We start from the raw sequence: 27,302 nt of genomic DNA, 5'->3' as shown, positions 1-27,302 counted from the left end.
ATGCTAATTCTTGATATCAGGAATTAGATTTCTACTAGTAACAATGGCAATTTTTTTATATCAGGAATTAGCATTTTAACAAGTGAAAATTGAATTGTTGACATCAAGAATTAGCATTGTTAGCCTAGTGGAGATGTAAGCTAATTACTGATATCGAAAATTGCCATTGTTACTAGTAGAAATCTAATTCCTGATATCAATAATTATAATTTTCACTGGTGAAAATTGTATTGTTGATATCAAGAATTCATATCCTGGAAATGAATAAAAGTTAAAACAGCTTGCCATAATTGTAATAAGACAAGATAAGAGATGAGATGTCAATATAAAGTGTAAGGGAAGTTATTTTGATTGAAGACTATGAGAGTTGTTAAAAAAAAAAAAGTTTTTTATTGGAAAGGCGAGGAATTCACGAACGCTTGCCGAATCGGTTGGTCAATTCGACAGATTCGTTCGAACGAACCGACTCATAAGAACGATTCATTCGAGAAACGGTTTAACGGACCTCGCGATGGTTTCTCCGCAGTCGGGAAAAGGCACAGGCTAAAATATGGATCATTTTAGCAATTTTCCTGCGATTCCTCACAGAGGCTGTGAAAACCGGGATATTTGAATCAGTCCGAACCGTGTTTGCGCAGAATGGATGCGCTGAGTTTCTCCGTGACGATCTTCTGGCTTGTGCTCATCGGTGAGAACAGAATGAGCAGGTGAGGATACGCGTGTCATTCACCTCAGGATGAAGATGAGGATGATGCGGATGCACACATATTCATACATATACATATCTGAGTACAGAGCGCAGTTTGATTGATTCTCAAAATATTGCTCATCTTTATCAAATGGCTTTACAGTGAATAAACGCATCTAATCTGTGAACATCCATCTTTACAGTAATGGATTAAGTTGATATTTCCAGTGAGGCTTTAAGCTGCATCTTATGTATAGCCTACGCCTCCAACATGAAACAGAAATGAACAAATATTGTTAAATGACAAGCTTAATGTTAAACATGTAAAACAATTTAAGCTGAAAGTCATCATTCTCGTGGATAGGTTATCATAAAAATATGGAGTAATAGGCTATAGGTATCTGTAGAGCGCTTGCTTATCATTATATATTCACAATACAGTACTTAAATATACCTCAATATTCTCGTTGTTGCTTGGAAATTGGGCATTTTTTCACGTGCGCGTCTTTTGCTTTAAATAATAGATATATTAATTATAATAGATCGTCGTGGTTATGTATAGTTAGATATAAATAATATGCTATCATAAACATTGCTCTTTTTCTCACAGATTAAAATGTGCATGCATTTATTTGTATGCACATACACCGTCTCAGCTTTTGGTTGTTGTGCAGTTCACAGTTCATTTCACTGACATAATGTTATTATAATGTTCATTTCACGTGGAAACATGTGTGTAGTCACAATACATGACTGTAGTTCACATCTTAAATGAAAAAATAACACACTGACATAATGTTATTAGGACCATCCCAACGTGTTAGGCTATTTTTTAAGATTATGTTTAAGTTTTTAATTCGTGTATGTAGGCTATATAAGACAGATTGTTTTTGTTTTTTTGTTTTTTCACGTTAGCCTATATATTTGTATTTTTAATATAAAATCACAATATGCTGTCATCAAAACATTGATGTTCACCCTGATGGAGTCTGTTGTGTCCGTGGGATTTGCATGAAGCTTTACACTTAAAATGTAAAAATGGCAATACACTTTTTTCCCCTTTTAATTTCATTTGCAGAGAGACACAAAAGGCATTTTATATATGCCGTGACTCAAAAAAAAAAAACCCATAAAATACACAAAAAATTTAACATAAAATGTTTATTAAATAATGGGGATAAATTACGTTTATGCTTTTCTATGTATAACTAAAGACTTAGAGAGCCTCTTTGTTTCACTTCACAGGGTTTCACATTTATTTTTACATCTTTTTTTTGAAGTTAATGGTTAACCAAATGAATATGCTGCTAATAAGTGCAAATATTGCTGCAATGACAGCTTTATGTTGTCAGTGCTGGCAATTATTATTATCTCTTACATATACATTGCTGTTTCATCCAAGAAATAATAATAAAAACACACAATAAGACTTACACACTAATAAAAATATAATTTGTAATAGCTATTTTAGGATATTTTAACCATTTACAGTATATGTTCATGTTTTGCACAATAAAAAATAAAAATACCTTTTCCATGCAGCTTGGAGTATAACATGCTGTATTTTTTGCTACTTTTTCTGACAATATAAATCTTTCTTATCACTTTTGATCAATTTAACACATCCTTGCTGAATAAAAGTATTATGAATACTTTCTATATGTATATATGAATATTATATATTATGAAAGATAAAAAAAGACTGACCCCAAACTTTTGAACGGTAGTGTATATTGTTACAAAATTTTATGTTTTTATTTTAAATAATTGCTGTTCTTTTTAAAACTTTTTATTCATCAAAGAATCCTGAAAAAGTATCACAGGTTATAAAAAAATATGAAGCAGCACAACTGATTTCAACACTGATAATAATGAGAAATGTTTCTTGATCATCAAATCATCATATTAGAGTGATTTCTGAAGGATCATGTGACACTGAAGACTGGAGTAATGATGCTGAAAATTCAGCTTTGATCACTGGAATAAATTACACTTTACTATATGTAATAGTATATGTGAATATAGAAAACATTATTTTAAATTGTAATAATATTTCACAATTTTACTGTTTTTTTCCCCCTATATTTTTGACTGGTATTAAATCTTCAATATTGAGTAGTTTGTAGCTTAGCTATCTATATATTTAGAGTAATGCATTCTTTACATATGTTGGGCAAACTACATTATGATGTTCTTTGTTTAATTATATAATATCCTTTTTTTTCATTGAGAATTATAGAATTATAGAAATTAATACTTTTATTCAGCAAGGATGCATTCAACTGGTCAAAAGTGACAGTAAAGACATTTGTAAAGTTGCAAAAGCTTTCTATTTCAGATAAATGCTGTTCTTTTGAACTTACTGTTCATCAAAGAATCCTGAAAAATAAAAAATGTACACAATGTTTTCAAGGGCAAGTGAGGAACATTTGTTTGTTTTGTCCCCGTAGGGCCATGCTGAGTGATATTGGTGAATATGTCGGCACAGACATTGAAATATCCTGGTTGCCTAATCTGGATGATTTAATGAAGGGTTACGCTCGAAACTTTCGCCCAGGGATTGGAGGTGAGTTTGATGTCTGCAGATCATCATGTTGGATTGCTCTACACTAGCTCAACCCATTCTTAGCATCAACATTAAAGTCCACCTATGGTGTAAATCCAGCTTTTAATGTTGTTTATGTGTCTATGTGGTGTTTTTAATCTGCTTTAAGACAAACCATGTGTAAATTCATAAGTCGACAGCATTGCTGAGTATTTTCTCCTTAAAACTGCAGTGAACCAAAGACTTTGAAATCGCTGGTGTTTCTGACGTCACGAACTACCTTGTAACCTCGTAACTCTCGCCAAAATGCAACCTAGGGTCTTTTTGTTAATCTACCCGAGGCAAACTTTCGTTTAAAAGCATAATTAGAATGGAAATGCCACTTTTAAGTTTGACCGTATTTTCGTTTTCGGTCAAAATGCCTTGTGAATGGGAGTGCTTGGGGCACGACTATGATAGCATCAAAAATGGCTATTTTTAAAACACTAATGCGGCTCGACACAACATGAAACTGTGCTGGAAGTGTCACCAGGGGCTCTACACATGAACTCCAGCATTGAGAACATTGTTTGTGTACACAGAGTTTACTAAAGAGAAAGGTTTTGAACAACTCACTGTAGTTGTTGTTGTTTCCGTCCGCCGGCATTTTGACAGTCAAAAATAGTAGATCTCCGAATGCAGCGTAACAGGGAGGAGAGTAAAGATAGAAAGCTCCTAAAGCTTAGTTCCATATAAATTCACAGATAATTTGTTGTTTTGTCGTTAATGAAAATCAAAATTGACCTTGTATTTGAAAAAGGATCCTCATATGAAAACAATATTAAAATTCAGAGTCAGTTCATTCGCATTCGGAGATCTACTATTTTTGACTGTCAAAATGCCGGCGGACGGAAACAACAACAGCAACAGTGAGTTGTTCAAAACCTTTCTTTTTACTAAACTCTGTGAACACAAACAATGTCCTCAATGCTGGAGTTAATGTGTAGAGCCCCTGGTGACACTTCCAGCACAGTTTCATGTTGTGTCGAGCCGCATTAGTGTTTTAAAAATAGCCATTTTGATGCTATCATAGTCGTGACTCAAGCACTCCCATTCAACAGGCAGTTAGACCGAAAACGAAAATACGGTCAAACTTAAAGCTATGGTCTACGATTTCAAACATTGTTCATTATTAATAACCTCGTTTAGATGCTGGTTATGGTTCTACAGTACAGTCCTAACAATATGAAGAGAAAAAAGAATGAAAAAAATCCATTCACTCTATTGGGTGTACAGCTGCAGAGAAGTTGACCAATGTAAGCTGTCCGGCCGGACAGCTTACATTGGTCAACTGCTCTCATCCAATCCCCCGCTCCTCTTGACGCTCGCGTCTCCACCCCACCGCACCCCACCCCGCCCCCCTCCTGCGTCATGAAATTTCGCGGGCAAGCAGCTGACAGTCTATGGTAGCTAGCAAAGTAGCATCAGCTCAGCAATGGAGAAAAAACAAACCAAAAAAAACGACGCTGACACGGCTGACTTTTTGTTGAGCAGGTAAGTATTTATTTTTTACTTTTATGGTGTGAGGTGTTACATAATAGCTTTTTATCAGTCTGACAACATGCTTATGCTGCCGGTCGGCATTGGAATGTTAGCCGTTTAGCATCGCCTATCACGGGTCAAAGTGATTATATTTCTTGAAGTGCTTGAATATATTTCAGTATATATTCAGTTTCTGTTCGAGCCGATCGGAATTTGAACAAGATGCGCCAATGTTTACTACCGGTGATCACAGCTTGACTGAGTGACGTTGTTTAGGTCGTTTCCCGGTGGGAGGGATCAGGTAGCACAGAAGGGAGGGGGGTGTGTGTGGAGGGGCGGGATGAGTTTTTTAAAACTTCACAACTGTCTCAGGCTTTCTCGACCGATTTTCAACATCGTAGACTACAGCTTTAAAAGTGGCGTTTCCATTCTAATTATGCTTTTAAACGAAAGTTTGCCTCGGGTAGATTAACAAAAAGACCCTAGGTTGCATTTTGGTGAGAGTTACGCTTTAACCATCATTGTACGATGCATCGTTTGAAGAAATCATCTAGCTAGTCACGACTGTTTCCCGAAACCGTATTGTCACAAATTGGTCGTTCAACCACGTTAGTAAGGCTAATGATGTCACGCAGGTCGGGGAGTAATAACTTATTTTAATTAATCTGTTTGAGATCGAATTAACGCTATAGATGTTTTGTTATAAATTACAGTCATGTTTCAGTTATTTTGCTTTATTTCCAGATAGGGGTGTGACGGTTAGTATATAACCGTGAGACCAACGGTTATAGTCGAACACCGTCATTAGATCTCTATAACCACCAAAACCAAATATTATTAAAATATTTTTTACAAACATTTTTTATCATAGAGAATGTTTAAACACTAATTAAAAACAATTGTTAACAGTCTGTGTCATTAATGGTCTACGTCGCTTCCAACTGTATTTGATTCTTTGCCAAGTACCAACACAAGTTTTGTTTTGTAAATCGTCAGACATGATTTTTACCACTTCATTAAGTTTTTCTTTAGAAAGCCTTTCTTTAAAGCGAATTTCGTTTTGTACAAATTGTATCTTAATTTTAATAAATGTTTCATCAACCAATTGCATGTATTTAATAAATAAAAAGCAAATGACAATATAATAACCGTGACATGGAGGCTCCGATGCGCCGCGTTCACTTGCATTGCATTGTGTGAACTAGAGCGCATCTCATGGTAAATGAATGAAACTCAGCGTAGGCCTATGCCTCATACATTAGCATTAAATATCTTTGCTGCATCCTTTCTAGAACAGACAAGGGCTTTCTTAAGGCTCGCATTAGCAGAGCATTGCATCGTCCATAGACCGCAAAACAATCAGCGGATGGCGGGCGGGTGCGGCTTAGAAATTTGGTCAAAAAACGTAGGTGCGGATGATGAGTTTTGTGATGCGGTTGCGGACGAAATAATAGGCCTACCCCATCCGCGTATCTCTATCGATAACAACATTGAACACTACACAAATATTAATTAGATTTTTTTTCATTTAGGCGATCAAATAGCTAATCAGTGTCTGCTCGTTTATTCAAACTAAGTTGTCCTATAGCCTAAAAGACGAACGTCCCCCCCCCCCCCACAACGGTTATGTTACGAACCGTCACATTTGACTCACGTCATAACCGTCATCACCAATTCTGAAACCGGCACACCCCTATTTCCAGATTCAATCATGGGATAATTCTTACATGCGCACTCTTCAAAAACGGTGCTTTAAATCTCTTGACAAACTAAAGAACGTAAATGACATATATATTCTAAATAAAAGACACAGGTTGTACTGAATGTCAGTTTGCTTATTTGGCTCAAGATAAGGATTTATTGAGTTCACATGTCATGCAAACAAGAAACTCTGCTTCTAAACACAGGTCAATGCTGTCGTTCCAAACACACACTTTGAGATGTTGTTTGCGAATGTTCATTGGAACAATAGTTTCGGGAAACACCGACTTGTTGAACTATGATGATAACGAATGAACTTGCGAACATAGTCAGTTAATGATGCTTTAGGTCAGTGGTTCTCAACCTCTCCTGCAGGGACCCCCTGACAGGCCATGTTTCTGTTTTAACCCTGAAAAGGCACACCTGATTCAATTAATTAAAGGCTTAATGAGTAGTTGACTAATTGATTAATTCCTACTCTTCCTACTCTAATAACTACTCATTAATTGAATCAGGTGTGCCATTTCACTGCTATAGGGAAACGCACCCCTGATCACCCCACGTTTAAATTTGTCATTTTGGTGATCAAAGATGAGTTTTAAGGGATAAAATGATTGACTACAGGGGGACTTTAAGCCTTTTTTTCTCTGCAGAACGAAACCTCACACTAAGCGTTCCTGCCAAAACAGCGCCCTACTTCCTACAGTCTATTTTTAGTGAGAAAGCGTACTGGTGGCATTAAATAGATCAGTGGTTCTCAGCTGTGACCCAACGCTCTTCACACACCTGATCCAGATCTTTGGGAGAGACTGTATTCGAGAACCGGAGCAATAGAGCATACATGGCTGAACTCATCTGTGGCCGTTTGCATAAACTGCTTAGACTTATAAGTTAGTCTATAGTCTTCAAGACTGGTCATTAAAGTCAGTTATATAAAAAGGTATAGATTGGTCTAATTTGAATCCAAAAAGTGTAAAAATAAGGGTTCTTTATTGGCATCTTCCATGAAGAACTTTTAGCATCCATGAAAAATGTTCTCTATAGTGGAAAAAAGTTATTTGGATTACGAAAATGTTAATGATTATGAAGATAAAAATGTGTGCTCTGAAAGATGCTTTGGGGAACCAAAAATAATTTTATTGCATTGTTGTGAAAATGCCCTTTTGTAAACTTTAATTTTTTAAAATGTATACAGTAATTTGTAATTTTATTGAAGGGGAATGGTTAGGATTAGGGTTGGGGTAGGCTTTGTAACTATATTTACCTTACAATAGGTTTGTATTTGATTGTATGTATGATGTATTGTATACACTGTGAAAATAATAAAAAAATTGTTTTAACTTAAAAAAGTAAGTTTGTGCTGCCTTAATATATTAAGTTTAGTCAACCTGAAATGTGAAGTTGTACTAAGTGACAACTTGGATTTTTGAGTTGACTAAACGTAAAATTTTAAGGCTGCACAAACACTTACTTTTTTAAGTTAAAACAAAAGCTGTCTGGCTTGTAACTTGTAAGGCTGTGCTTTATAGTAGTGTATAAAGCAGACAGACTCTTCACAACATAATCGGGGAATCGGTTTACTGTCGGGATTTAATGTGTTGCATCGCACTGCATGAGCAGAATCACTGATTATAACTGGGCTCTATTGTATTTAGCTGTGTCATACACATATCGCTCGCGTCAGACACGGTGAAGGGGAGGGATGGATTTTTTTTTTAAATTTGAATTATTTTTTTTAAAGGGCCGTGACCAAAAAGTGTGAGAATCACTGATTTAGATAGATAGATTGATCATTTATTTTATTTTCTCACTCTTCTCTTCACAGGACCTCCAGTGAATGTCGCCATGGCTATTGAAGTAGCCAGTATTGACCATATCTCAGAAGCCAACATGGTAATGTTTGAAAATCACACTATTTCACATGTATTGGATTTGTATGATTATTGTATTGGAAAAAAATATATATATATTTGCCATTAATGTAACTAATCTGCAGTTTTGCATTTGCTAAAAGTATCCTTTGAATATATTTTTTTCTGACTTTTCCTAACTTTTCCAAATAGAGTGGATTCAGTTCCAGAATAATAAATAAAATAAACAGTAGGATTGAGTCGAGTGCATTATATTATTCTAAATTTGATCACCTCTTATTAAGTGCATTATTTGGTCACACTTTAGTTTAGGGTCCTATTCTCACTATTAACTAACTATTAACTATGACTTTTGCCTCAATAAACTCCTAATTACTGCTTATTAATAGTTAATAAGGTAGTTGTTAAAGTCCCCCTGTGGTGAAAATCCAGCTTTTAATGTTGTTTATGTGTCTATGTCAGTCCCTCCAGTTTTTCGCGATTCCGCGATCGCTGAATACAACGCAAAATCAACAAATTGTCGCATTTTTTTGCGATCCTGCATAATTCCTAATTTAACCGCAAAATAATCACAAAAATGAAAAAGACCTCACAAAACATTAAATTATAATCACCCAATTGAAAAATCTCTAGTTTAATTAAAGTTTCAATGCATTTTACGTGGATACAGATGTTGCGCACGCAACGTTATGTCTGTGAGCGGTCTGTCAGAAACATGGCGAAAGAAAATTTCTCACCTGCCCTCTCACATAAGCGCCAAGGAGCGGGCTAAGCAATATCCTGATATATTGCACGAGAGCATGCACGAGAGTGGGGGTAAATTGTTTTGTGTTGACCGAGTGACTGACTGCCTGACTGCAGTGTGTGTGTGTGTGTGTGTGTGTGTGTGCGTGTGTGTGTGTGTGTCTGACTGCGTGTCACCGCCTGTCAGCGTAAATTCTCTTTATAGCGCTTGAACAAATACACATAGCAACAATTACTTAAAAATATTCATCTTGGCGAGTATTTACGTAAAACTATCTGTAATAACTGATTGGGACGTTTGTCATTACTGCAGTAGGTCTTAAAGTGACAGTAACCTAATTTACCTGCTGTTGTCAGTGTTGTTAATGTTAATCAAGCAACAACAATAGCTACAGCACAATTAAAAAAAAAAAAACTAAATTATCCACTGTTTGTAACTGTATCCTTGTATTTATTTGTCCTGTTTTGTTTCTTTTTGTTATTTGTTCCTGTGTTCTTATTTCATTACTGAGTGTTTACTTGATTATTTAAATCATTTCTTGGATGTTCCTGGTTGTGCCCATAGGTTGTTTTAAAAGTTAATTTGATGAGAATTTGATTAGACCAAAATAAACAAGCTTTATGCATTTTGTTTGTGATTTATGTCATGTATGACTATTGTGCATCTGACATAATACTTTTATGGTAAATGTGATGTCCTAATTATAAAATATAAAAATCGCAAATTTTTTCGCAAATTTCTGAAAATTACCACCACAAAATCAGTCATTTTGATCGCAAAAATCACACAAAAAAAATCGTGAAATCCTGGAGGGACTGCTATGTGGTGTTTTTAATCTGCTTTAAGACAAACCATGTGTAAATTCATAAGTCGACACCAGTGCTGAGTATTTTCTCCTTAAAGGGGGGGTACAATGGTGTTTCATGTATTCAGAGTTGTTTACAGTGTTAAAGAGATGGATTCTCATGCTAAACATGGCCAAAGTTTAAAAAAAAATATTTTGGACGAATAACGGAGAATTTCTGTGCCGAAAATCTTACTTCCGGGTTGGTACAAGTTTCGGCTGTTTTTTTTCGATCGTGTGTCTAATGACGTAGACGAGAGTGGAACTCCTTATATGAGCATTTCTCTCGGAAAAGCGCGCCCGCGCACACGTCGACCAGAGGAGAGCGAGACCGCGCATATCAACGCGCTTCAACAGGAAATCATTGGCAGCGCTGCATAGGTTTTATAAACAAGGCCCAGTTCGACGCCGGATTTGCAGATCGTCTAATGCTTAAGGATGGAGCAGTCCCAACGATAAAGGTTCACGGTCGTGCGTTGGAACCGCAGGCGGTGAGTAAAACTGCTTCAAATGTCTGTGTGTTGTTAGCTATCGGCGCTCCGCCCACACGGCCCGCCTCCAGCCGCTCGTTTTTTTCCGGAAAGACTCGGTACAGCCTATTTTTCTTTTATAAATATAATAAAACTTAAGACTTTTTGGAGATATGAAGGATGCAATACTACTCTATAGGTACTCAAGATTAACATGAGATTGACTGAAACTGAGTGTTCCCCCCCCCCCCCCCCTTATAACTGCAGTGAACCAAAGACAGTCTCAAAAACACGCTTTGAAATCGCTGGTGTTTCTGACGTCACAAACTACCTTGTAACCAATCAGATCAACGTGTGATCGTCAACCAGTGGATCTCTGAGCTGAGTGAGTGAATGGAGACGGGGCTCATTTGCATATTCATAGAACCGCGTATACTAAATGAGGCAAGGGTGTCGAGTTACATTCAAGATATTTTCAGGCATGAAGAAGTTTTTTTCAAGAAAAAAACATTTAAATATGTAATTTTGGTGATCAAAGATGAGTTTTAACGGATACAAATATTCACTACAGGGGGTCTTTAAGTTTATAATTAAAGGATGTAGAATATGGTTATGCAGAGTAAGGCATTAATATGTGCTTTATAAGTACTAATAAACATCCAATATCATAGTAATATGCATGCTAATAAGCAACTAGTTAATAGTGAGAATTGTACCCTAAAGTAAAGAGTTACCCATTATTTCTAGCTGACAAGTACAGTTACCCCTGACACACAAGTCACTGTGATCACTGAAACAGAAATGTGTTCACCCGTGATTTAAATGTGAACCTGTCCCAAATTAAAAGTCTATGAAACAAAACACAAACTTAAAATCATGCTGTTAAAAAGATATGGAAATCAAGTTGATTAGTTAATCCATCTTCAGACCATGCCATCAAAAGTTATGGATTTTTCAACCATTTTGCCCCAAATCATCTCCAGATTTCTTTAATTGGTTATTTCTGCAGTTGGTTTGCTTGGCCCTGATATTTGCTATAATAATAATTATTATAATTATCATATATATTAAATATTGATTTTACCACTTTTAAGGTGGTTTTATTAAGAACAAGAACACACCATACTCATGTTAAAATCACTGTAAATAGTGATTTAAACTAAACCTGTCTTTAAATAAGGACAATACACAACAACAAGTCCCAGATAACTCTCAACATCATAAAACCGTGGATGTTTTGTTTGTGTGCATTTGTGTCTACAGGAATACACCATGACAATATTTCTGCGGCAGAGTTGGAAAGATGACCGCTTGTCCTACAACCACACAAACAAAACTCTGGGCCTGGACAGCCGCTTCGTAGACAAACTCTGGGTACCAGACACGTTCATCGTGAACGCCAAATCAGCCTGGTTTCATGACGTCACTGTGGAGAACAAACTCATTCGCCTGCAGCCTGATGGAGTCATTCTCTACAGCAGTCGGTACGTGTTTTAAACCTCTTCCAAATGAATCCGTGCTTTTGTATTGGCAATTATGTAAAAGGACTTTAGGTGAAACAGTAAAGCTAGAATGTTGACAGATTACAGCAAAGGGGAAGAAATCAAATTACTCTAATGTTTATTTTTACAACAAGGGTTGGGTATCGTTTGAATTTTAATGATTCCGATTCTTATCGATTCCTAATTTTGATTCCAATAAGGTAAAAAAAAAAAAACTTGGATATCATTCAGATTTAGTCTTATTGCAAAACATTTAATTGTATCTGAATATCATGAACAAAAATCAACAGGCTAAAGAACACTTAAACAAGGAACGTTTGCCTGTGGTTTAAAAACACCATAGAAAAACAACTAGCCTGACTAATATAAATGTAAAGTATTATTAAAGACAAGTAAACACTCAGTAATTAAAAAAGAACAAATAAAAAGCAACAAATAGATGCAACTGAACATAAATATTAATAAATATAAATTTTCAGATATTCAGGTACAGAATCTATAATCAAATGTAAAATATAGATACTTTATAAATAAAATATACATTACAAATATAGTTACAAAAGTTATTCAGTCAAGAACGAGTGAATTTTCTCTTTGTCTTTTGTTGTTAGATTAGTGTTTGGTTACACTTTATTTTACGGTGTCATTGTTACAGTGTAATTATATATTTAAGTACTGAGTAATATTAATTAAGTGCATGTACTTACTATAGAGTTAGGGTAGGATTAGGGTTTGGTTGAGGGTTAGTTGCATGTAATTATGCATAATTAACTGTTAATACTAATGTAAGTACATGTAACATATGTAACAAGGACACTGTAAAATAAAGTGTTACCTTAGTGTTATTATAGAGACGGCAGCAGGAATATTAGTGTTATTATAGAGACAGCAGCAGGAATATTAGTGTTATTATAGAGACGATAGCAGGAATATTAGTGTTATTATAGAGACGATAGCAGGAATATTAGTGTTATTATAGAGACGATAGCAGGAATATTAGGCTGCTGTCACTTTAAGAACTGCACCGATCCAATATACTGATACACGTGCGATTTAAAATCACATTAAAATCCCTTTCTGTGAATGCTTTGGATGTGTGTAGAGCAGGGGTTTTCAAATTGGGTGAATGTGAGCCTCCCCTTAGAGTAGGTAAGGACAGCTGAGCCCCCCCTTCCCCAAAATCCCGTCCGCCTGCCCTAACCCACACACGCCTCTGCAGTAAATGCTATCTTTTGTGTGTTCCAGGCAATGATGAGTTTCAATAACAACTGATAAAATGTAAATTATTATTTTATTTCGCCACGGATCGTTTTTTTACTCACACAGGTGACTTCCCGGGCTCCGTATCCTCCCTTAATTCTGACTTCTGTTGACTTGGGACAAGGAAACGACGCATTTTAAAGCCAATACTCACGTCGCACACACAATTACCGATATCAATAGAGCTGCATACAGTTATTTTTTCTTTGCGTGTCGCGCCTCCCCTGTGGCTCTTTGGCGCCCCCCAGGGGAGGCGCGCCTCACCTATTGAAAACCGCTGGTGTAGAGCACAGAAAACAGCGTGCTAGTCATCTCACGTTTGAATGGTTTAAAGTCATTTTAAAATGCTAACAAAGGAATCCATAAGAGGATTCAAAAATCGAAATTACAACAGTAAAGTGGTCTGTTCATTATTTTATTCAAAATAAGTCTGCCTATCCACCTAACTGCTTAATATATAATTACATAAAGGCCACCACTGAACTAACTGACCCTTCGCAGGGAGTTTGATTGACAGGCGATCTGACCAATCATAATCCGCCATCCACCGAATCCGCCAATTTTGTCCGACAAAGCAGTCAGGAGTGTTAGTAGATTAACGTTGGAGGATTTGAACTTGAAAAACGGTGTCCTGGCGTCTTTCCACTGTTAAAACAACATTCCTTCTGATGTACATTCATGTTTATTTGATGCTATAAATGAACTAGAAGGAAGAGATGATCGGTTCACAAGCAGCTTTAACTGATCGATCTGTCAGACACATTAAAGAGCCACAAAACGGTATTTATTGTTTACATTTCTTTAAAAAATGACCAAATCTGAAAGGTGAGATTTTGTTTCATATCAAAAGTACCCTGGTCTGTCCTGTCTGTCAGCGCATTGTCAGTGTCCTCTCTGCTCCACGATGTGTGTTTCACTGTGTGAGAACATGGTGTGGTGTGAGAGGCGTGGCTTGTTGGACATAGCAACAGTAACTAAAGGGGGTGGGTCTTTGCGAACGGTCAATTGCATACATTTTACAAGCTTCTTAACAGACGATCACTGAGTGTTTTTCACCTGCTCCATATTTGAAATGTGCATCATGATGTTTTTCCTTTCAGAATTACATCTACAGTTGCGTGTGACATGGACCTCACCAAATACCCCATGGATGAACAGGAATGCATGCTAGACTTGGAAAGCTGTGAGTAAGGGGAAAGCTTACATCTGACATCTCACGTCTTCATTTACTGTTTGTTTATCGTCTGACGTATACATTTCTTTATAGTCATAAAAGTAATTACTAAAGGCTTAAATAGTTTTGAGATTGAGCTACATAATTATGGTAAATAAACGTTTTGAAAGCAGATGTGACAATTCGTCTAACAAAAAGTTCATTCAGAACATAATTGAAACCCGAAAGTCCCAGCCAATACAACTTACAAACATACTATAAAATAAGTGACGATTGAAGGAGAACAAGGACAGTTTTCAAAAGGACATGTATGTTCACTATTCAAATACCCGCCACACATTAAAAATACTATAAAAGAAATGATATAGAAAATGTAATGGATTTTTCATCACTTCAACATAGTCCCTAAATCATAAAGCCTGGTATAAAGCAACGATAAAATCCCGTCGGTTTAATACAGCCTGAAGTTGACAGGTCTGACATGTTCGATTACTGTGTGTGGGTCATGCAGGGTTGGCAGGCATTTGGACATGGCATTAGGTATGAGTACAAGAAACTCAAAACTCCAGCGTCTGTGCCACGATACGGGCTGGCACGAGCCTGGTCCATGAGCATGTCACTTCTAGGAGAATCCTATATAGCGTCACTCGTTTCTCCACAGGGTTACTGAGACATGCTCCTTGGTCTACTTTCTTGCTTTTTCTTTATTTATAAAGCACAATTTAATACAACAACAGTAGCCCAAAGAACTTAAATATAACACCAATGATACATAGAGCAAATACTACAAAAATATTATACACACTAATATATGTTATATGCTCCCCGTGTTCCCCGGACTCTTATGTTGAAGTTGTGTTCCCTTTTCCCGTTCACTGTTTTGTAGTTCCCTTGTAGTTTTATTACTAATTAGTCCCAGGTGTATCTTGTTATTCTCATTACCTCTTATGCTTGTAGTTGATTAGTGTATGTAATGGTTTCTTGTTTGCACATGCTTTTTGCCATACTCACTGTGTTACTGGCAGAGGTGGGTAGAGTATCCAAAAACTGTACTCAAGTAAAAGTACAAGTACTTATAGAAATATTTACTCAAAGTAAAAGTAAAAGTAATAATCTTAATAGTTACTTGAGTAAGAGTAAAAAAGTATCCAATGAAAAAACTACTCAAGTAGCGAGTAACTAGTTACTTCGGATCATATAGGCCTATATATATATTAGGGGTGTCGCAATATACCAGTGTTGACGATAATCGTGATATTCAAAGCATGAAATATCGACATCGTGTTAATTTAGAGCAATACAATATACCGGTATTGGCGATATTGGCGTTTTCTAGACGCAGCGCTCGTCCGCGCTAGAGTGAAACACTCTGTCCACACCCGAAAAAAGTAAGCTCGCCAGTATTAAGAACAGAGTTCTTCGGCTTAAAAGAAAACAGCACCTTAAAGGTGGTCGCACACCGGACGAGAAGCGCAGCGCCACGTCTTTAAAATTCGAACACAATTTTGTATGAGTGTACACACACCGGCGTCTGTCCGCGGCGCCCAGCAACGGCTCAGGACCTTGTTCAAAATCCTGCCGCGACACAGAGCGCAGAAAAAAGTGTTCAGATCACAGACTCAGCAACTATTGTATTTAATTGTATAGTATAATCATAACATAGTACAGACATTCAATTCCATAATGTCCTTAAACATAATGATATTGCTGGCCATAAACTGAGAAAGTGCGTGTCCGGTGTGCGATACCTCGAGTTGTCATAGACGCGACGCGGCTATTATTTTACTAGTCATGGAATGGGAAACGTGACATTAACTGTTAACAGGTGGTTTCTGTGTTCATGTATTTAATAAAGGGTGATTATTAAAATTAAGAACCCCGTTTTCTTTACTCATCTTATTTTTGTATTTTCACTTGATTTTTTTATTCAAATCTGCTATCTGCATGACTTTATTGGCGCCAGTGCAACAACAGGTTTAAGAGCTTTTCAGTTCTTCAGGAAACATTCAGACAGTGTTTGGCTTCAGTTTGAAACCAGATAAACTTCACATGCTTGTCTTCCTACACAAAAATTTGCCATAGATTGAGTACGCAAGAAGTAAAAATGCATGTGCCTTGTGTTTATCAGTATCCTTATGTTTGTTGGGTAAAAAAGAAAAACTATATAAACAAAGTAAAAATTAATTTGACTGATAACTACCCCCCCCCCCCCACACACACACACACACACACATTCTATAGATATCGCGATATATCGATATCGTGAATTCTTTTGGCCACAATAACCGTGGTGTGAAAAATCTAACATCGTGACAGCCCTAATATATATATATATATATATATATATGAAGACTTCATGATGCAAAAGCCTCTGAGTACCATCTGAAATTTTCTTCTAAAACAATCATTTTTATCAAGCTCGTATATTCAGTAAGTTCAGTAATTTCACTTTAATGACAATTAATAGGTAGGCTACTTTTCATTGCCATTTAAGTGTGAACATAAACATACAAGCTTGATAAAAATGCTCTTTTAGAAGAAAATTTCAGATGGTACTTAGAGGCTTTTGCCTCTGAAGTCGTCATATATATAAAATGATATTATTTAGATTTTGTTTATTTAAATGACTATTATTATCAGCTATCTTTGCAACAAAAACAGGAGAGACGTAAGCATTATTTCTGCCATCTGTATAGCTCGAAAATCATTGCCTGTCCTCTGGTTTCTATAATAGTAACTTATACAACTACATTTGGATTATTAGACAATGTCGAAATAAAGTGAATCTGCAGAGTGTTGCATTCAAAGGCATGTAATTGACAGAGAAGAGTTAAAACTCTTCACATGTGCTCGCGCTCATGACTGCTACTGAACATCTGAACACAACAAAACAAAACAAATAAAAGTACATCGACGGATCTTCTTCTGTCTGTTCTCCAAAATATAATCAAATGTATATTTCTGCAAGCATGTTTAACTGGTTAACTGTGTCTACGGCAGGCAAAGGCATTCGTTTTCAAGTCGAGTTCGCACCCCACTGCGCAACAATACACACAATACCGCGGGATGGCGGGTGTTCATAAACTGTGAACAATGGTAGCTTTATTTAATGTAAATTAATGTATATGTCCAAAAAACGGGTAATGTCATACTTTCTAGTATCGTAGCGTAATAATCTGTTTGGTTGTAAAATGTATTACCTGAGTGAAATGAAATCGAATATATTGTCCTGACTCCTGTGGATTCATTCATTCACAGCTTACGAAGATGTTCAACTAATAAAGATCTTCATCGCTGGCAAAAATATGATGCATTTGAAGATTTGCTCTCACTTGACTGTACTGTAGGTCCACTGCCACTTCATCTAACGCTCTTGATGTGCTTAAATCTTCCTGTTACGACTCCGAGTCCAGTGTGAATTGAAATCGCTTCAGATGATTCAGTGCGTGCAGGGAACTGAACAGAATCAGGAACTGAATCATTCAAACTGATTCGTGAACCGACTTAGACAGATCTGCCAACTTGTTTGATGAAGTCTTTGAACAGAATCGACTCAAAAGAGTGATTCATTTGTGAATTGAGCATCGCTCAAGTCCAGAAAAAAAGATACAGCGCGCTTGGAATAAACTACGCATTTAACAACACATATTGCATTAAAATAAAGTAACGAGAGGAACGTCGCCCAATGTAACGAAGTAAAAGTACAGTTTTTTCATTAGAAATGTACTCGAGTTAAAGTAAAAAGTACCCACATTCAAATCTACTCTTAAAAGTAAAATTTTTCTAAAAAAGTACTCAAGTAAATGTAACGAAGTAAATGTACTTCGTTACTACCCACCTCTGGTTACTGGTATTGTTTTGTTCTTTTTATAAAAAATTAAAGGCACACTATGTAAGATTTTTGGATCAAAATATCCCAAAACCGCTAGAATGATGTTATATATTTTGTTGATTTGTGTACTTACATTATTACAAATTTTTCTAAGAATGTTTAAATCCAGAGAAATAAGCAGTTTTATCGCCTATCAATGACATCATACGCGTTACCCTCAATTTAAGGTTTTATTTTGTAGAAACCATGCAAACACCAAAGACGCTTCAATATACTATGTGTTTTATTAGAGAGGTGAGCAACTGTTTGGAAACATTCATCAACAGAAACTAATCATTGTTATACAGCTCAACACAGTTAGTCTATTTGTTTAAATCTTGTTTTCTTGATTTACCGCGAGTACCATATTTTACCATGTCTAATATCGATCTCACTGCAGTGTGCAACAAGTGTTTCATATAGTCGCCACCGAGCGAGCGCACAGAGTAGCATTATAACAACTTGCATCACACTCAGAAGTATCTAATATGATAAAACAGCGCTGTGTTTCCCCACACACACATGACCGGAAGACGCAGAAGCGTCTGTGGGATAATAAAAGCTCCACTGCTGTCGGAACCGCGTGTTGCGCTGGTCTCTCGTTAGCAATCACTCCAGGCTTTCGTAACGTTAATAAATCTTTAATACATTACCGGTCATCCATGAAGATGATTTCTGCCCGAGTCCGAAGACATCAACTCCCATGATTCAGCGAAATCAAGGCGTCATCAAGCTACGCCTTCCTGCCTTTGTTTTGAATAAACGACCTCTAGTGGCGAAATATTACCTAGTGTGCCTTTATCTGCCCTTAGATCCTCATCTCCACCTTACTTATCTCGTCCCACACGTTACATTACATTTTGACTTTATGAAACATGATCTAAATGATCATGCAAGTGTCCAAAACTGCAAAGCTTATCCCTGCACAAAAACAAACAAACCATGATAATCATGCTTTTGACTAACTAAAATGTTGTTTTCTAGTGATTTCTTGCATATTCCTTTCTTTCCTGTTCTCATATGAACATAACCTAATAAGAACAGCAAGTTTGTGCAAACGGAGATGTGTTTTTTCTCCTGTTGTTGGGGTTTGCAGACGGCTACTCTTCAGAAGACATTGTGTATCATTGGTCAGAGAGTCAAACACTCATCCATGGACTGGACAAACTGGAGCTGTCCCAGTTCACCATCACTGATTATCGCTTTGTCACGGAGCTGTTGAACTTTAAATCTGGTGAGGCTTTTCATCAACATTATCTGATATATCTGATTTAACTGAACTCTACCAAACATTGGTTGCTAATGCTGTGGCAACAGTTGTTGTCACTTCAATGGTTTTAATCAGTTTTGTTTACTCAAAACTCAAAAGCAACATTTTAAAGTATTGTCATTCTTGAAACAGCGGGGAGATTTCCACGTCTCAGCTTACGATTTGAACTAAGACGAAACCGAGGAGTTTACATCATCCAGTCCTACATGCCCTCCATCCTGCTGGTTGCCATGTCATGGGTTTCATTCTGGATCAGCCAATCAGCTGTGCCGGCAAGAGTGTCTTTAGGTCAGTGTTTCAGTGTTAACTCGGCTAACAGGGACCGTTCTCAATACGTTAGCTATCATTCTGGAAAGATTCTCTTAAAGTTAAACAGACGTTTTTCCTGTAATGCAATATGTAATAGAATGTTCATTCAGCGACAATATCGGGTCTTTAGTAATGTACGGAAGCTTGTTTCCTCCACAGAATAAAAAATAAAAAAGGTAATTGTGACTTTTTTTCTCACAATTGCGAGTTTACGTCAGAATTGTGTGATAAAAAGATGCAATTGCGAGTTATAAATTCAGAATTGCATGATATAAAGTCGCACTTGCGAGAAAAAAATGTCAGAATTGCGAGTTTATATTTTCCTTAGAATTGGACTTTATAACTCGCAATTGCGAGTTTATATCTCAAAATTCTGAGAAAAGATGTCAGGATTGTGAGAAATAAAGTCAGTATTGCGAGAAATAAAGTCAGAATTGCATGTTATAAAGTCAGAATTGCGTGTTATAAAGTCAGAATTGTATGTTTTAAAGAATTGCGAGATATAAAGTCAGAATTGCGTGTTTTAAAGTCAGAATTGTGAGAAATAAACTCACAATTGCGAGAGAAAAAAGTCCAAATTGCGAGATGTAAACATAAAAAGATAAAAAGTTGCAATTATCTTTTAAAATGTTTTATTTATGTGGCTGAAACAAGCTTCCATAATAATGTTCTTAAAACATTAAACAAGTTTTTTAAATCGTTTTAGTTGGATGTTCATCTAACATTTTTGAAATGTTACCACTTGTTTTTAGAATGTTCAAAGAACATTCAAAAGTAACGATCCGAAAATGTTCGAAGAATGACAAAATGGATTTTTTCCTTAACGTTCGCATAACCAAGAAAAAACATTCTTAAAACATTTAAAAAACTGGACGTTGTAAACGTTCAGAGAACATGCCGAAATAACATTTTCAGACCTTTATGGGAATGTTAGCAAAACGTTCTTACAACACATTTTTGTTTGCTGGGAAAATTACAGTTTATAAAATGTAAACTTCACTAAAGTAATTTTTAAAAAATCAGTCATGTTAAATGAGAACATTTAACAATCACACACACAAAGTTAAATGAATATTGGTGTTCCGTGTGTCTTAGGAATCACGACGGTGCTCACCATGACTACGCTGATGGTCAGTGCTCGTTCATCACTGCCCCGTGCTTCTGCCATTAAAGCTCTGGACGTGTATTTCTGGATCTGCTACGTCTTCGTCTTCGCTGCCTTGATCGAATACGCTTTTGCTCATTATAATGCAGACTACAGCAAGAAGGAGAAAGCCAAAGTCAAGACGAATAAGAGCTCAGAGGTACAGTCAAATAAATTAAAAGTGTGAAACTCTGTACTAACTGTATGCTATGATTGACCCATCTCAGAACACCAAGGGCCAGATTTACCAACAACCTTCTTTTGGCGTTAAAAAAAGACTGTCAAGATTTACCAAAGACATAAAGTGAAAAAGTAGCGATGAAAAGATGTGGACAGGGTTATTTTTGCGACTGACCTTATTAGGGCTGAATGATATTCTGTTTTAACATCGACATCGCGATGTGCGAATGAGCGATAGTCACATCGCCGGAACATGCGATGTGAAGGGTAGTAGCACCTATGGTGTATTAAGAGAACAGTAGCACCAGGGTAGCACACAGTAAACACGAGTTTGTTGTATGGCTTGTTGCTGGGGTGACGAAATGATGATTTCTACCAAAAAGAAAGTCAAAATATCTTGGCTATATAGTCGGCTATTTGGGACTATTTCGGCTACAAAAAGGAGGATGTTGACCAAAAAGAGGTACTTTGCCTGGAGTGTTATAAAGTTGTGGATGGTTGTCTTTTTTAAAAAGTCTTTTGTCTGTTATTTTTCGTGTTCTCATTTATGAGGAAAAAACAATGTTGCGTGGCAATTCTCCATTACGGACGCGACCGCTCTGAAAGCGGCAAAAAGACTGCTTTAAAACTTTCACAGAGACCTCAAACAGAAAGCACAAAGCCTTTCTTTAAAAAGAATTTCGTTTTGTATTAATTGTATATTAATTTTAATCAGTGTTTCATTATCCAATTTCCTGGATTTAATAAATAAAAAGTAAATATAGCAGAGATAGCCTATGCTATACGGAGGCGCCAGCGCCTGACTGGAGCTTAAGCTATCATCCATGAACCGAAACTCAGCGTATAAGGTAGCCTACTCGCCTCACACACCTAAAAAAAAAAATATAGAAATATATCTATTATATACAGAAATATCTACTTTTAAACATAACCATTCAAAACAAAATAAAACTATGTAATCCGAAATGTGCATTTCTCTCCGGCGCGTTCACTACTGCGAAGATCGCGAGTAGCCTATCGTCAACTTCATCTTTGCAGCCGACACAGAAAACACTTGTTCATTAATAAACAATTAAAATGTTTCATTGAAATATTTTACATATTCATAATGATTGCTTTTGCTGGTTTGAACAAATGAATAGCCTAATGAACAAACATCTGTTAAGAGCGCCGCCACGTTGGATTGCGTAGAACGTTCACCGAATTCTTACAGAAATATGTTCTAATTTTGGAATAAAATATTAAGTGACCTTTTTGTCACTTGTAATGAAGCTTGCTTATTAGTGAAATTATTAATATCATGGAATGGTAATAATTGACTTTAGCCTGGATTGATGGCTCGCAATATCGCGATATATATCGTTGGAAAAAAAAATATCGCAATGTAATTTTTTTTCCAATATCGTGCAGCCCTAGACCTTATCGCATATGTATATGTAGGAGTTTCCCTTTAAGATGCTAAATTTAAGGGAGAAAACTATTTTAATGAATCATGCAACATGATTTACTAAGGTTTGCGCTTGTCAATTTACTGGTATTTGCGCTATTATTTAATGTTCAAAAAAGCATGTTTTAACCCGCAAAACTTTCCACTCCTATTGGTAAAATGTTTAATCTGATTAATTACATGATCAAATTTGGCTGGGAAATTACCCCAAAAGATAAAGTCATTATTGTGTTAAATGAGAAAAGCATCAAATAGACATTACAAAAAGTAGCTTTAGGAAAAACGATATATATTTTTGTTTGATTTAACATTTTATTACACATTAACTTTTAGGCTTCAATGCCCATTAGGGTGAGTAAATAACATATTTTTCATTTTTGGGTGCACTATCCCTTTAATGTGTTTTTATTAATATGGAAATATGAAATGTTTTTAATGAAATGATACTCTATATAAGAAACTAAAACTGCCAGTAGGTGACGGTAAATTTCTAAACGAGTGACTCATTGAGTCATTCATTCGATTTGTTCAAACGGCTGATTCATTCAGGAATGAAGTAAATGGCTCTCTTTATGAATGAGTCATTGAATCATTGGTTCAACCGATTGATTCGCTCAAAACAAGGATTCATTCAGAAAGCTTTGTGTTGCTCTGAGACACACAACAGTTCTGCTTAAAGGTAACGTTTTAATTGGCAAAATTGAGCAGAAACACAATATTAACTTCTTATTTATTGACCTGTTGTTTAAAATCAATATCGCATTTCCACTCGTGCCAAAAAACGGTACTTGTGTGATATTGCTTAATTATGTCATATGATATAAATATGAGACAAAACCTCATACAGGGTCATAAATGTGTTAAATCAGTTTATTTGTTCAACTCATTAATTGAACTAACGTGTTAAATCGACAGCCCTAATTTTAATAGTTTCCAAGTCAAGGTGAAAGGCCACAATATTGACTAAAGCTATATTCAAGTTTACAAGTTTAGTTTCACTTAAAAATGTAAATTCTGTCATCATTTACTCACCCTCAAGTTGTTTCAAACCTGTATGATAGGGATGGGGAAATGAAGCTTCATGAATCACTGAGGCTTTCCCCTGACTGTACCGGGAAAAGATTCAAAGCTTCGAGAGTGTCGAGAACAGCGCCATCTGGTGCTTATTTAAAATAAAGCAGCCAGAAGCCTGTGTTAGAAGCTCTGGCAGATGAAGCAACCACAACACACTCCATAGTTTCAATGTTATGTGTACAAATAAAAGTCTTACATGTTTGTGTTTGATTTGTTCATTAAATAAATTCATTTTCCCATTAAAGTGTGACAATAAAATATAATATAAGCTTATATGATTCAATAAGATTTAATGTAGGCCTACTCTCTCTCTCTCTCTCTCTCTCTCTCTCTCTCTCTCTCTCTCTCTCGCTCTCTCTCTCTCTACACACACACACACACACACACACACACAATGAATAAGGACATTGTCTGATAGGATCATCTGTTATTAAATGTGCTTATGATACTTGTTACTGATAGTGCTTATGTAACTGTAGGAATGACAGAAAGGTGATAAAGTTTTTAATTATTTTAATTATTTTTGGCTGTTGCATTGCTCTAAATACAAACCCTTCACCAAACACCAACACCCCTCTCCCCTAATCCCACCCTAAACCCAAATACCAACACCAAATGACCTAAAATCACCAAAAAGTGCAAAGATTTTACAAAAACAAAAATACACAACAACAACAAAAAATAATAGCCTAAGTAGTGAAAAATAAATGTTGCTTATTTAAATGTAATATATTGATTAACTTTAAAAGTACAGTCTCCTCACAAACCCATCAACCAGACTGAGGCAACAATGACTCGTTAGCGAACACCCAAAGCGAAATGCGCACGTGATTGGACAGAAAGTGAGGCTTCGTTTGTCATCGATCACGTGACTCTAGTAAACCAATACACACCCCGATACGGGACTTCACTAGAAATTGTGTCGCTTGTGTGATACACGCAACGAAGCTTCAGTGTCATACGTAACATAACTAGTGTATTAACTTCTTTCTTCTGCTGAACACAAAGGAAGATATTCTGAAGAATGTCGGTAACCAGACAGTTCATGAACCCCATTGACTTCCATGGTAGGAGGAAAAAAATTCTATGGAAGTCAATGGGGTCCATCAACTTTGGTCACCATCATTCTTCAAAATATCTTCCTTTGTGTTCAGCAGAAGAAAGAAGTTCATACAGGTTTGAAACAACTTGAGGGTGAGTAAATGATGGCAGAATTTACACTTTTTAAAGGAGTCATAACCTAGTCTTAATTTGGATACCTACTGCTGTATTATAGTCTTTCATGCCCTTCTAAAAAATAAAAGTGGAAAAAAAAATAAAAACAGAGCTCCTAAAACCTTTATTTCTGAAGGCACTATTGTCTCGCGAGATCTGATGCGATGTTTTGGCTGTCGTGGACGTAGAGTCCATTCCCCGTGTTTACCTTGAAGCTAACGTTACATACAATAGCCGCATTAGTAGTTAGCTGCTGTTTGTTACACACAGTAGAGCAATAAAAACAGTCTTACCGTTTCAATTTCAGGCAAGTCCCGGATGGTTGGAATGGCACCTTTTTTCAAACGGAGCTTCGTGGCCAACTTCGCCTGATATTGGCCCAAATTTGTGAATGATTCCGGCGTAAAATGTTTAGCGCAGACACCGAACAATAAGCCAGTTGAAAGTGTTGCTGGGACAGCGTCATTAAAAATAAATTTTATCCACTGGTCCCTGATAGTTTGGTCCGTTTTTGGTATAGAAAACACATTCGCATGTTGTTTCTGGCAGTCAACCACAGAGCAACTCACGTGTGCACTCGGTTTCTGCATCTTTCGCAACTGAACTGAATATGAGGGGGAGAGGGGAAGGGCGGGCTTCCTGCTGCGGTGTCCATATATGGTATATCCTGCCCCGTCTTGACGTCAAGACGGGGCTGAAATCAAAATCTCGTTTTTTAGTGCGCGTGCACGTGGGCTATTTTACAAACCCTGAGGTAAACAAACGCTTCACTTTTAAATATCGGCTTCCCGGCCAGTGTATAATCATTATGCAATCATAACATTCATTGATTCTCGTGGAAAAGTGAAATTTGCAGGTTATGACTCCTTTAAGTGAACTATTCCTTTAATTCCGATCTATGACTTTTTATGAACGTATATAATGACTTTTCCCCTCTTCTTCTTTTGTAGTCCATGGTGAAAAATGGAAAGCAGGCCATGGTTCTCTTCTCGCTGTCTGTGGCTGGCATGAACCAGGGCCTCCTGATCTCGAACAGGCAAAGTAGGACCCAGCGGACCACTGACCCTCCTGGAGAACCGCACGAAGAGACCGAGGTTCGTGGATCTCAATCCCGTCGGGCTCAGAAGGAAAGCAGGGAAGAGAAGAAATGCTGCAAGTGCAAACCCATCGACGCCGACACCATCGACATCTACGCTCGCGCTGTCTTCCCTTTCACCTTCGCTGTGGTCAATGTCATCTACTGGGTGGCATACACAATGTAATAATTCACGAAAGTTTGAGTTCTGCATGTATTTAAATCAATTAACCAATCAACATAACTATAAGATTATTAGAATATCTGGATAAGAATCATCTGAATCAATGCTTATCAATATAACGATAGCTTTTAGAATATGCTAAATGCATTATGTTGAATGAAATTCTATAGAGGGAGATTTGAAGCATTTTAAAAAGACTGATACATACCTCTCTTTGATGCTTTACAATGACATTTCCTCATTGCATTATTTGCTTTATCATAATATTTGCACCAGAATAGCCTTCTAGCACGAAGGAACTAAAGCACAACTTGATTGAAGGACTCAATCTTACCTTCTCCATCTTTTAATCTTTCCAGGCTGAAATGTTTTTATTTATTTATTTGTTGTTGTTGCAGTGGAAGACATTACTATTAAAAATGACTGATGTTGTGCTCAAATAAAACTGAGCATCCTAAATGAACAGTAATTATTCAGTATGCATTCTCTTGCATTGTGTTTATCATTCTCCCAGCATAAGGGATTAAATATGAGCAAATACTACTTTGTGTTGTTGAAAAATATGACCTGATTCATGGAAACCCACAAGTAATGTTGTTATGCATGAGAGTTTGTATCGCTGATGAAGGTAGTGATGTTATTCTGGCAATTTATCCCTCTTTCGAAACTTTTCTCTTTATTTTGCCTTTTCTTTTGTCAGAGGCAGCTTCTAAAGCTGTGTTTCTTCTGAACTTACGCCATTGTCATGACAATCAGCACACTGTTTTTATGCATGAAAACAAACACATAACTATAGAGCATGAGATTTTTTTGTTTCCTGACATTTTGATTTCTTTGTAAATGCATTAATGCCACTACTATGTGGTTTTACCAAGGCCTCCGTACCGTACCATAGGGAAATGACATGATTAATGTCCTTTGGGACAAAGTTGATAAATAAAACTGTTCTTGCCACCAAATGTCTTGAGATTGTATTAAGAAATGCACATATTTTATTGGAAAATTCTACAATATTTTAATGAGCACACTAACAGATCTGCTGCTTGTAACTCCAATAAGAGTGCAGTATTCATAGTTTTCAGTCACATGACTGGCTCAGAGACCTGTAGGGCAAAACATCTGCAGCACGCCTGCCAATTTTACATCTGTTTCAAGCCATGAATAGTTATTGCTGCAGTATTTCAACCAATAAAAAAATGTATCTAAAACGCT

At 36.5% G+C, this 27,302-nt stretch overlaps 1 protein-coding gene across 1 annotated transcript; it reads left to right on the top strand.

The window, feature by feature from the left end:
* The first annotated feature begins 469 nt into the window (after positions 1-469).
* gabrd (gamma-aminobutyric acid type A receptor subunit delta) lies at positions 470-27,302 on the top strand. The gene is made up of 9 exons (XM_079896274.1): positions 470-707; positions 3,139-3,254; positions 8,281-8,348; positions 11,649-11,869; positions 14,248-14,330; positions 19,289-19,426; positions 19,595-19,750; positions 20,867-21,075; positions 25,782-27,302. The coding sequence occupies exons 1-9, from the start codon at positions 640-642 to the stop codon at positions 26,091-26,093; spliced, it is 1,371 nt and encodes a 456-aa protein (XP_079752400.1). The 5' UTR covers positions 470-639; the 3' UTR covers positions 26,094-27,302.

Source organism: Squalius cephalus (assembly GCF_949319135.1).
Source record: "Squalius cephalus genome assembly, chromosome: 16".
Classification (NCBI taxonomy): domain Eukaryota; kingdom Metazoa; phylum Chordata; class Actinopteri; order Cypriniformes; family Leuciscidae; genus Squalius; species Squalius cephalus.
The sequence above is the reverse complement of the archived record's forward strand: the minus strand, read 5'-3'. Positions and strand labels throughout refer to the sequence as shown.